General features: G+C 46.6%; 1 protein-coding gene across 5 annotated transcripts in view; it reads right to left on the reverse strand.

The window, feature by feature from the left end:
- The window catches only part of LOC120392979 (patatin-like phospholipase domain-containing protein 2), a 49,008-nt gene that overhangs the window by 31,597 nt on the left and 4,839 nt on the right, over nt 1-12,572 (reverse strand). For 2 of the 5 annotated variants that reach the window (XR_005591848.1, XM_039517647.1), the window contains exon 1: nt 4,744-5,127. Coding sequence is in view for 4 of the 5 variants with exons in the window: in XM_039517647.1 (XP_039373581.1) it covers nt 4,744-4,930 (187 nt within the window). In the remaining variant the exon portion in view is untranslated. Of the gene's footprint in view, nt 1-4,743; nt 5,128-7,967; nt 8,104-12,572 lie in introns of those variants that run through there. The other 3 variants (XM_039517639.1, XM_039517644.1, XM_039517633.1) reach the window with 2 other exon arrangements.

Raw genomic sequence — 12,572 nt, forward strand, 5'->3', positions numbered from 1 at the left:
AAACATCAAAAACAACAACAAAAAAAGTATTTCTAATCACGTGCTCCTAACGCTATTTGAGCACTGAGAGCTGACTAAGGCAGAAAAGCATGTTAAAGCTAGCCTAAGCTCTGACCTTAACTCTCTAAACCCTACCCCAAGAATGGAGAAGCTTTAGAGAAAGCACATTAAAGCTAACTGAAACCCTTAGATAGAGTCAGTCAAAGAGAATTATAGAAAAAGTGAGTCACCTCTACCTAAGACAGAAGGAGCAAATGAGAATTAATTCAAACGCTCAATATTTCTGCTTTGGTTGACAGGTGAGTAGGAGGAAGGTGGAGGGAACAGAACTAGAGTTTCAGCTACCTCCTGCTCTTCCTACAGTATTCAGTTTTTCTATGTTTTTATTATTATTATTATTTTGGGGTTAAGGAGTAAAAGACTTTGGCCCAGATATGTTCTCCCTTAAGTCACTAGGGGTATGTCTACACTACGGGATTATTCCGATTTTACATAAACCGGTTTTGTAAAACAGATTGTATAAAGTCGAGTGCATGCAGCCACACTAAGCACATTAATTCGGTGGTGTGCATCCATGTACCGAGGCTAGCGTCGATTTCCGGAGTGTTGCACTGTGGGTAGCTATCCCGTAGCTATCCCATAGTTCACGTAGTCTCCCCTGCCCATTGGAATTCTGGGTTGAGATCCCAATGGAAAAACAGTGTCGCAGGTGATTCTGGGTAAATGTCGTCACTCAATCCTTCCTCCGGGAAAGCAACAGCAGACAATCATTTCGTGCCCTTTTTCCCTGGATTGCTCTGGCAGACGCCATAGCATGGCAATCATGGAGCCCGTTTTGCCTTTTGTCACTGTCACCGTATGTGTACTGGATGCTGCTGACAGATGCGGTACTGCACTGCTACACAGCAGCATTCATTTGCCTTTGCAAGATAGCAGAGACGGTTACCAGTCATATTGCACCGTCTCCCATTGTTAATTGGCGATGAGATGACGGTTATCAGTCGTTCTGTACTGTCTGCTGCTATCATGGGTGCTCCTGGCTGGCCTCGCTAAGGTCGGCCGGGGGCGCATAGGCAAAAATGGAATGACTCCCCGGGTCATTCCCTTCCTATGTTTTGTCTAAAAATAGAGTCAGTCCAGCCTAGAATATGGGGCAAGTGTACTAGAGAACCTGAGAGCACAGCCGCTCCGTGTCAAAGCCCCAGAGATCCTGCAGAAATGATGAGCTGCATGCCATTCTAGGGGGTGCCCCTGCAACAACCCCACCCGTTGCTTCCCTCCTCCCCCAACCCTCCTGGGCTACTGTGGCAGTGTCCCCCCATTTGTGTGATGAAGTAATAAAGAATGCAGGAATAAGAAACACAGACTTTTTAGTGAGATAAAATGAGGGGGAGGAAGCCTCCAGCTGCTATGATAGTCCAGGCAGGACATTGGGGAGAGGAGACCAGCCTTCCACTGCTATGATAGTCCAGGCAGTACAAAATCTTTTCTTTAGACATGACGGGGGGGGGGGGGGGGCTGGTGGAGCTCATCCCCCAGTTGCTATGATGAGGACCAGCTGTTCTGCACCATCTGCTGGGAATGACCAGGAGTCATTCCTATTTTTACCCAGGACCCCCCGGCAGACCTCACTGAGGCCAGCCAGGAGCACTCACAGTATGATGACGAGGACAGATACCAGTCCTTTTGTACCATACTGTCTGCCACCGGGGAGGGGAGGGTAGAGGATGCTGCTGTTTAGTGCTGCAGTACCCCATCTATCAGCAGCATGCAGTAGACATAGGGTGACACTGAAAAAAAGGTGAGAAACGATTTTTTTCCCTTTTCTTTCGGGGGGGGGGAGGAAGGGTGTAAATTGATGACATACACCCTGAAACACCCAGGAAAATGTTTTTGACCCTTCAGGCATTTGGAGCCCAGCCAAGAATGCAAATGCTTTTTGGAGACTGCAGGGACTGTGGGATAGCTGGAGTCCTCAGTACCCCCTCCCTCCCTCCCTCCATGAGCATCCATTTGATTCTTTGGCTTTCCGTTACACCTTCTCACGCAGCACTGTGCTGAATCCCTGCTGTGGCCTCTGTCTATCATAGCCTGGAGATTTTTTCAAATGCTTTGTCATTTCGTCTTCTGTAACGGAGCTCTGATAGAACAGATTTGTCTCCCCATACAGCGATCAGATCCAGTATCTCCCGTTCGGTCCATGCTGGAGCTCTTTTTGGATTTGGGACTGCATCGCCACTTGTGCTGATCAGGGCCAGCTTTAGGCCTATTCCACCAATTCCCCCGAATCGGGCCCCGCGCCCAAGAGGGCCCCGCGCCCAGTGAGAATCCCTTCCCTGGCTAGAGGCGCCTTTTTAATTTTTACTCACCTGGCAGCGCTTTGGGTCTTCAGCGGCACTTCGGCAGCGGGTCCTTCAGTGCTGCTGAAGACCTGGAGCGAGTGAAGGACCCGCCGCCGAAGACTCGGAGCACCGCCCGGTGAGTACAAGCCCCACATGTTTTTTTACATTTTTTTTTTTAAAGTCATCCCTGCTGGGGCTCCGTCAAAACTGTTCGAATTGGGCCCCGCACTTCCTAAAGCTGGCCCTGGTGCTGATCAGAGCTCCACGCTGGGCAAACAGGAAATGAAATTCAAAAGTTCGCGGGGCTTTTCCTGTCTACCTGGCCAGTGCATCCGAGTTCAGATTGCTTTCCAGAGCGGTCACAGTGGTGCACTGTGGGATACCGCCCAGAGGCCAATACCGTCGATTTGCGGCCACACTAACCCTAATCCGACATGGCAATACCGATTTCAGCGCTACTCCTCTCGTCGGGGAGGAGTACAGAACCAGTTTAAAGAGCCCTTTATATCGATATAAAGGGCCTCATTGTGTGGACGGGTGCAGGGTTAAATCGGTTTAACGCTGCTAAATTCGGTTTAAACGCGTAGTGTAGACCAGGCCTAGGAAAGTCTTGTCATTGGCTTCAATGACAAGTATAGGATTAAGCCACAAGGAGAAACAAGAGTGTAACTCTTAGAAAGGAAATATGCATGAAAGTCACTCACACACACCCCTCTTTTTTTGGTACCATCCACTGCAGTATTTAGGTGCTACTCACAGCACCTCTTATTGTGTCACAATATATTTAGCAATTGAAAATACCAGCTGCAGAATGGTGTATATAGAGTAGCTGATGAGCACATTCCCTGAGGCTTTGAGGTTCTGACAAATATTCTATTTTTCAGCTGACTTTTTCCTCTCTGCACCATATATGGACTCAAATCTTTTAAATTCCTCTAACCCCTAAAGAGAAAAAAGAATATTAGAAGACTTTAAAATCCTTGAAGGTCTCATTCATTCAAGAAGGAGAGTCCTCTCCTTTAGGATTAATTTTAAAGCAAGTTTTTAGAAGTGTCTCCCAATGGAGATATATGTGTGTATTATATTCATACACACACATATTTAGAAGGTAACTACATGGGAAATTTTACCAGCATAATTATACTGATATAACTATACATCTAGTTATACTAGTATGACTCAACATATAGATGCTTTTATTCTGGAATAAGAGTGTCTTTTCCAAGTTTAGTTATCTTACACTGCTTCCAAAGTGAAAAACTGTAAAAATGCCACTCATACTTCAGAACAAGTGCTGTCCCACAAGGGTGTAATTTGTAATATCATAAATAAAACAATTTTAAAAAAGCAAAAATGTCTGAAAACTTTAAAACTGAATGGTGACAGATCACAAGCCCCAGTGATGATTGAACATGGTGATATTCTAAACAAAAACAACTCTCAACCATGCCTGTAGCTGTTTCCACCGCTTCACACTGACTCATCACACTGAAGCTGAAATGTGTGTAATTTGGGGGTTATTGCGCCTGGGTGGCGTTAAACTGGGAGATCTGCCTAGATTTGTGAAGATTGTGAATAAGGGATGTGTGCTGCAGTGAGGGTGTGTATGTGTTTGTGATTACTGTGTCTTGTATTGTTGATCTGTTTCTGGAGCATTATGCTGGGAGATGTGTGTTTATTTGTACCAGTGGCAGTTTGATCAAGTAATTTATCATCTGTGCAGTCTCCCGCATACAACCTGTGAAATTTTTGGATGCAAGTGCTGTGGAGTAAAGGTGGTGATTGGCTGATTTGCCTCGGACTCCCAGCATAACACAGATATAAGCTTTGCTGTAGCTGCCCGGGCTGTCATTCGTAAATTCAGAATGGCAGAGAAAAGCAATAACAGAGCAGGAACCTCAGCAGCGACTGAGCCTGGCCATAGTCTGAACAAGAACCGCAGCAGCAGCTCGTGTGGCTATTTCCATCCCTTCCAACCGATGCTACAGACAACTCAGAGCAACACTCCCGGAGTCTTAATCTATGGAGAAGGATGCCGCCGGGGAGTTTTCCCGGCGCAGACAGGTCCTTACACAGGTCCTAGAGCTAGTCCAGACAGGCCACTTTTTCGGAAACAATTTGCTGACCAGCTGAATTGGGCACAAGAGTTTCCATCCACCGCCCCCCCCCACCCCCGCGCGCGCTTTTGACACGATATGGTGGTTCTGTCAGTGACACAAACAGACTCTGCTCAGACCTCCCTGGGGACCCCCCCCTCCCCGCACCCCTACAGTGCCACGGACCCCCCCCCCCCGCCGAGTCCCGGATGCAGAGCACCGCCTCCATCCCCAGCATCCGCCCCCCCCGCGTCCCGCATCCCGGATCCCGGATCCCGGGCCGGTGAGGGGCGGGGGTGACGCACCCAGAGAGCCGCCTCCGACCAGGACGGCGCCGGCGAGGGCCCCGGCCGAGGCGCCGAAGATCTTGCGGGCGTCGCGGATGAGGTGCGGGGCGCGCTCCTGCAGGCAGGTGGCCGCCCCGATGTGATAGACGCCCAGGAAGCCGCAGCCGGCGAAGGAGACGCTCCAGCCGCGCTCGCGGTCAAACATCCCTGCGCGCGAGGAAGGGGGGGGGAGGGGGAGAAGGGGGTTGGCGCGCGGACTCGACAGCGGCCGGGTCACAATGAGCGGCCGCTTGGCGGCGGCTGAGGCGACAGAACCGCTGGAGCCGGCAGCGCTCGCCGGCCGGTTACTTAAAGGGCCCTAGCGACATCCGCGGGGAGCGGCCGGGATGGCACCAGGAGCCCCAGCCAATCAGCGGGGATATGCAAATAGCAGCTCCCCCCCTCCCCCGGCCAACCCTCCGGAGGTAACAGCAAGGTCCTGAGCGCGCGCTCGCTGTCCTGCGCTGCCCCCGCCGGGCTCTGGGGCGGGGCGAGGTGACCCTGTGCGCGCTCCGCTCCCGTTCCGACGTGTCCGCCTCGCGCAGGCGTCAGCCCTGCCGCTTCACCCGGCTCCCCCCCGCCCCCCCGCCGCCTGCCCCTGCTGGTGCCGGGGCTCCCCCCTCTTTCCGCCCTGCCCCCGCGGCAGCCACCCGCCCGTTAACTCCCCCCCACCTCAACAGACCATCCGCCTCTTCTCTACCCCCAGCTACCGCTGCACCTGTTCCCCGCCTCCAACCCCCCCCAGCCCCTCACTCTAGGGGGACCAGATGGAAAATGTGAAAAACCAGGATGGGGGGCTAATAGGCATCTATGTAAGAAAAAGCTCCGAATATCAGGACTGTCCCTATAAAATTGGGACAGCTGGTTACCCTACCTCACTCCGTGCCTTCCTCTCACGCTGACCCATCCCCACACACCCAGAGACTGATCAATCTGCTCCCTGACCCCAAGGACCCCCTTCTAACTCCCCCTCACTCTTTCCAAGCCCACCCCCTGCCACTTATTACCCCTACCCCACTGCAGTGCTCCCATCCATTCACTCCTTATCTCCCTCTTCCTTTTGAGACCACCCTCCCACCCCTGCCCTCCTGCATTGAAAACTCCCTACCTTCCACCCAGACAGACCCCTCAGCCCTGACCATTCCTACCTTTGTACAGTGCAGATTAGTGCTCAACCATTTTAAGTGCACAAATGGCTAGTTTTTAAGAGCAGTTTTCTAGCAATTTTAAGTGAACAATATTTTGTTCAGTCTCTCTAGGAATCCAGTACATGCCTTTGTACTGGATATATTCCTTTTTATATCATTACTAAACAGAAAAGAGTTATGTTCTTGATTGTGGATTTGAGATTAAAACAATAAGAAAACCTTTTACAAATATTACTGAAGAATGACAGACTTCACCACAAATTAATTCAGACAGGCAGGGAGAAAAGGCAATAGTTGTATGCATGGAGAGTTTATCAATGGTATTTATATCAGAAAAGGGTGTTTAATACTTGGGTTTTTTTTGTTATATTTCAGGGAAAGAAAGTGACTAGACAGGTCTTGGGTCAAACTCTAGAGGAGAATCATTTCAGTTTTCCCAGCTGCCTGCTCATTTTCCTCAGCGGTTAGAGCTAGTTTGTGCCTCTAAGGATAGTCCTGAGTACAGTGCCACCCCCAACCCAGGAGGAGCTCTGGATTGGATGATGCTTGAGGGGGGTGGTAGTTACTACCAAGCATAGTTCCTATAACCAAATTCACGGCCATGAAAAATAAGTCATGGGGGAAGACTAGATTTCAGTCCATGAAATCTGGTATTTTGTGTGCTTTTACCCTATACTATACAGATTTCACAGGGGGAGACTAGTGTTTCTCAAATTGGGAGTCCTGACCCAAAAGAGGGTTGAGGATCAGAGTACTGCCGCCCTTCTGTGCTGTCTTCAGATCTGGGCTGCTGGAGAGCAGTGGCTCTTAGCTGAGCACCTAGCTCTGAAGGCAATGCCCTTCCAGCAGCAGCACAGAAGTAAGGGTGGCAATACTATACCATCCTTACTTCTGTGCTGCTGCTGGTGGTGGTAGCTCCCAGCCAGCAGCTGCTGTTCTCCAGCTGTCCAGTTCTGAAGGCAGGGCCACCACCAGCCGCAGCACAGAAGTAAAAGGTAACTGTACTGCAACCCCCACTAAAATAACCTTGAGATCCTCCCACAACTCTTTTTTGGATCAGGACCTCTAAAATTACCACACCATGAAATTTCATATTTAAATAGCTGAAATCATGAAATTTACTATTTTCAAAATCCCACAAACATGAAATTGATCAAAATTGAATTTGGTAGGGTATAAGTAGATGAAGCCTTTAGTTTATAAACTCACAAAAATATATGTTTGACATGAACCAGTGAGAGATGGATCAACCACTGTAAATCTTGGTCTTCTAGTCTCACAAGCACATGCCCTTCCTTTGTTGTCAGCATTCATGTGTATATTTGGGGATCAGGCCTGCAACCCATTCACAGGGGGGAAATCAATGGGATTGATCACATGAGTAGGGATTGTAGGAACAGGGCCTTAGACTGTAAGTTAAGGCAAGAACTGTATACTTGACTTGCATGCTTACATTGTTGTATAAATTTAGTAATTATTCCAACATTGAGGCAAAGGCAGAAAACAAGAGTTATCCCAGAAAATATTTCCCCAAACCTCAGTCAATCCCAGGGGATCTCACACTTTTCCCAAATACATCTTCCCAGGCTATGAAAGTGGGCATCTTTGCAAATTTGGGCTCATATGTCAAATGAGGACACAGGACACTGTGCACTCTTCATCGTGGAAACAAAACTGCAGCAGCCAGCCAGCCTGAATATGTTTTCCATTCAGAGTATAGAAAGTTCAATGGGAGTCATTGTTTCATATGTTTGGGTCCAGATTAAAATATTTTAAAGACATAAGAAATATGAAAAGGAAGATTTTTTAACATTACTGAATCAGGTCCTTTATGTAACAGACTTAAAATGAACAGTCTTAAGACTCTGGTAGAACCTGGCTGAATCCAGGCTTACTCTTTTTGACTAAAGTAATCACTAATCTTCATTATCTATGAGGAGTTGGAAACTTAAGCCTGATGAAGCTGTGATCCAATTACTTCATGATACTAATCAATGCAGTCTCAGCTGAATAAGTATGTTCTATTTATATTGAGTCAAAACCAGAGACCCTTACCTATGTTGTACTCATGAAATTCAGTGGGAGTTTGCCTGCAGAAGGGTTGCATAAGATCTCAGCTTTAGTCTGTCTTCTGTCATGTTAATATTCCAGTCTGATTTATTTTGTAGTATTTTAGTGGTCAGAGTGTATCCTGCCAAATAGACAGAACAGAATGTAATTACTCAAACTGGATTTTATCCAGGACACCAAACTAACTCCTTTTTACAAAAAGCATCATATGGGTTTTAGTGACCCAAAAAGAGAGGTCAGGGCTTGGAAACCACAGTTCTACATTTCATCAAAGGCTCCCAGCAACATGTAGGAATAGTGTCCCGGTTTGCTATAGATTGCAGGAAAAGTGTTGCCTGTCCCCTCATCACAACTTCCTGCAGCATTTGGGGTGCTACTGACTTGTTCTGAATCTGTTTTGTTTATAATATCTCAGGAGATCATAATCCAAGGTCATGTAGCCACAGACCACATATGATAAAATAATTTAGAATGGAAGTGGAGTCCTGGTACATGACTGGATCTCCTAAGCACTATGGTCCTACAGATAATATAATCAATAAATGGAAATTTGGTATCGATTAGTAATAAGGAGGGAAGTGTAAATCTAATAAGAATTTGATATGGTCTAACATTTTGGCAACATAAGACAGTAGGATAATTTTGTACACTGTTACTGTTAAGCCAAAAGAGGCAAATGTTTAGATATTTTTAAAGATTGTTAGGGAAAGGTGGATATGGAAGACAAACCTTGCTATATTACAGCAGAGCCCATTAACAAATACATTCTGTGAAAACAAGAAAGCGCAGATTTTGCAATTATCCTGGCTCTTAGATGCTCAGAGGAACACATTGTGGTTCTTTATATATTCATTTATATTGCATGAATTGCTTTAAGAACAGGCATTGTACAAAACGTAAGAACTTATTAATAAGTTACAGTAAGAAACTCATACTACTTTGCACTGCTATAGTGTTTTTCTTTTGAGGATCTCAAAGAATCTTTAAAAAAAGAACAGGAGTACTTGTGGCACCTTAGAGACTAACAAATTTATTTCAGCATGAGCTTTCGTGGGCTATAGCTCACTTCTTCCGATGCATAGAATGGAACACACAGACAGGAGATATTTATACATACAGAGAACATGAAAAGGTGGAAGTATGCATATCAACTGGAAGAGTCCGATCAATTGAGATGAGCTATCATCAGCAGGAGAAAAAAAAACCTTTGAAGTGATAATTGAGATGACCCATAGAAGGTGTGAGGAGAACTTAACATAGGGAAATAGATTCAATTAGTGTAATGACCCAACCATTCCCAGTCTGTTTAAATCTAAGTTAATTGCATCTAATTTGCATATTAATTCGAGTTCAGCTGTCTCTCTTTGGAGTCTGTTTTTGAAGGGTTTGGGGTTTTTTTGCACAAAATTGCCATCTTCAAGTCTGTCACTGAGTGGTTATAGAGAGGTTGAAGTGTTCTCCCACTGGTTTTTGAATGTTATGATTCCTGATATCAGATTTGTGTTCATTTATTCTTTTGTGTAGAGACTGTCCGGTTTGGCCAATGTACATGGCAGAGGGGCATTGCTGGCACATGATGGCATATATCACATTGGTAGATGTGCAGGTGAACGAGCCCCTGATGGCGTGGCTGATGTGATTAGGTCCTATGATGGTGTCACTTGAATAGATATGGGGACAGAGCTGGCATCAGGCTTTGTTGCAAGGATAGGTTCCTGGGTTAGTGTTTATGTTGTATGGTGTGCGGTTGCTGGTGAGTATTTGCTTTTTACAATGTCCACTTAGGCATGTATTATCCACATTTGACAGATAGAGAAAAACATAGGAAGAGTAAAGGCCAGATTTTCACCACTAGATTCATATCTGCATCTTTAAGCACATAAATACCTTTGAAAACCTGGCCCAAAGTCATTTAATAAAAACTCAGTGACCCAAGAATCCTGACTTCTAGTCTCTTGCTCTAACTCCTAAACACTGGTATGCTAGCAAACCTTAGTGCATCCCTATAAACTTTTGCAAACAAACATTGACACAATACTAGTCCAGCCACATAAGTCAGTAAATCATACTATTTGTCCATTATTTTGGCCAGAAGCACCAACTTTCTAATGTGCCAGGGGGTACTCAACCCCCCCAACTCTGCCCCAGGCCCTGCCCCCACTCTGCCTCTTCCTGCCCCTAGTCCACCTCTTCCTGCCATGTTCCTCCTCCTTCAAGGGCGCCTCACCATTGCTTCTCCCCCTCTCCCCCAGTGCTTCCTGCACATCACAGAACAGCTGATCCATGGCGAGTGGGAGGCCCTGCGAGGGAGGCACTGATTGGCGGGACTATCAGTGGGCAGGAGGAGGAGCTGGCTGCCAGTGGGTGCTCAACACCCACTATTTTTTTTTTCCCCTGGAGCACCCACAGAGTCAGGGCCTATGATTTTGGCCTGGATCCATGAAAGGACATAGGAGTTGCAACATGTAACTTTAAGGTATCTAGAAAAAAAAATCACAGGAAGAACACTGGGATCCACAAAGCATGAATTAGGTGTCTCTCTCGTTGTATAGGGAGCTTATTGTGATCCATAAAAGCCAGCACTCTAGGCAGGAATCTGCCTAAGCTAGCCAATGGGAGATGAGAGAAGTGTGTCCTAAGCCCCACCTCTCTCTCAGGGTTGGGCACCTAACTCTGAACTGCATGGAGGTTCCTATCTCTGACAGTGATCCATAGCTGGGAACCCCTCTCCTGGAGTCAGAGGGCTTACATGCTAAGTGGGAGGGAGGGGCTACCCATCCTATAACTTTTAGTGCACTCATCCAGGACATGGGAGACCCAGGTTCAGTTTCCCTCATCTGCCTGATGGTGAGAAAGGATTTGAACTGGGTCTCCCACCTCTCTGGAGAGTTCCCACTGAGCTATGGGATATTATGATGTAGGGGGTCCCTCAGTCTCTCCTGAAGAAGCTGTTCCACTTTGGATACATAATGAAAGTGAATGGTCCAGAGAAAAGGTGAGAATGATTCCACAGTCCAGTGATCGGGGCACTCAGCAGGGAGATGGGATACCCAGGGTCTAGTTCCTGTGCTCCAATCAATCATTCTTTCATTATTTATCTGCAATGGAACAGATTCAAGAGGAGAGACTGAGGGAGCCCCACATCAGAATATCCCATAGTCCAGTGGTTAGGGCTCCCTCCTGGAAAAGAATCTTAACAGCAGTCTCATGTCTCCCCAATAAGCAGTGGGGGAATTGAACCTGGGTCCCATGTCCTGGGTGAATGGTCTAATTACTGGAGCTAAAAGTTAGAAGGTGGGTGGTACTATCACCTCCTCCAGCAGCCAGATTACAATGGGATCTGATCCAGTAAGCCTACTAGATCAGGCACCACAGGGAAACTAGCTGCTCCTCCACCTACCTTCTCTCAGTACCTGGCTTTCACTGGGGCTTAGGAAGGAGATAGCATCCAGATGCTTACAGTGAGGCAGCAGGACATATACCCAGAGAGGCAAAAACTTAGGTTCTAAAATGTAAATGCCAAGTGAGTTTAAGAGCCTGCAGGCTGCGCAGCAGCTGAGTGGGAGTTTTGTGAATTGCAGTGGAGCCTAAAACTAGGAGACATGGTATGTCTGTACTATGGAGACTATACTGGCATAACCCCCAACAACATACACTGACAGAAAGGGTTTTTACTCTCTGTAGGACAACCTCCCCAAACAAAGTTAGCCAGGTCAATAGAAGCTCTCTTCCATCAGCATAGCTGCATCTACAATAGGGGATTTGTGGGTGTAGCTACATCAGTCAGGGGTTTTCACATTCTTATAAAGTCTGCTATATGGTAGTAAGAGGAAAACCTGCAGTGCATGATTTGTGAAGTGCTTTGAGATCCTCTAAAGGAAAGTGCAATATAAGAGCTCTGAGGGTAAAGATAATGATTTAAATGGGAAGGAATGGATTGGTATAGTGAGTTATATGACTGTTCTCCTTTGCACTCAGAGATGGAAGGACAGGTAGGTATGGATAGCAGGCAAAAAGGGTGGGGTGAGAGCTTAGCCAGGATCCTGCTCATCTACCTCATGTTGAGAGGGAAGGATACCATCCTCTCAAAGTAGTGATAGTCCCTGCTTGGAAACATTGTGAAAATCAGCACCTGGTCTGTAATACCTTTGATTTGAGAGAATAATGATAACCCATAGCTCTTATATAGAGTCTTGCATAAAGCACTTGACAAAAGGAGTTAAGGATCATTCTACCCATTTTACAGATAGGGAAACAGGCACAAAGAGGTTAAGTAACTTACCAAAGGTCACCCAGCAAGCTAGTGGCAGAGCTGGAAATGCCTTTTTGCTTCTAGACATCCCTTTTACTTTAATGTTTAGCCATGCTGACTTTTTATTTGGGGGTATACATTTAGTTTGAGCCTCTATTATGGTGTTTTTAATTAGTTTCCATACAGCTGGCAGGCAGGCCAAAAATAATTTGAAGACCAACTAGCAAAAAACAAACTAAACAGCAAAAAACTGTATGTGCATCCAAAGCCTAACAGCCCAAACAGTCAGTGGGGCCGTGGATGACAGATGCTAAAGGAGCACTCAGGGAAAATAAGAC

This window comes from Mauremys reevesii, linkage group 1 (genome assembly GCF_016161935.1).
Source record: "Mauremys reevesii isolate NIE-2019 linkage group 1, ASM1616193v1, whole genome shotgun sequence".
NCBI lineage: Eukaryota > Metazoa > Chordata > Testudines > Geoemydidae > Mauremys > Mauremys reevesii.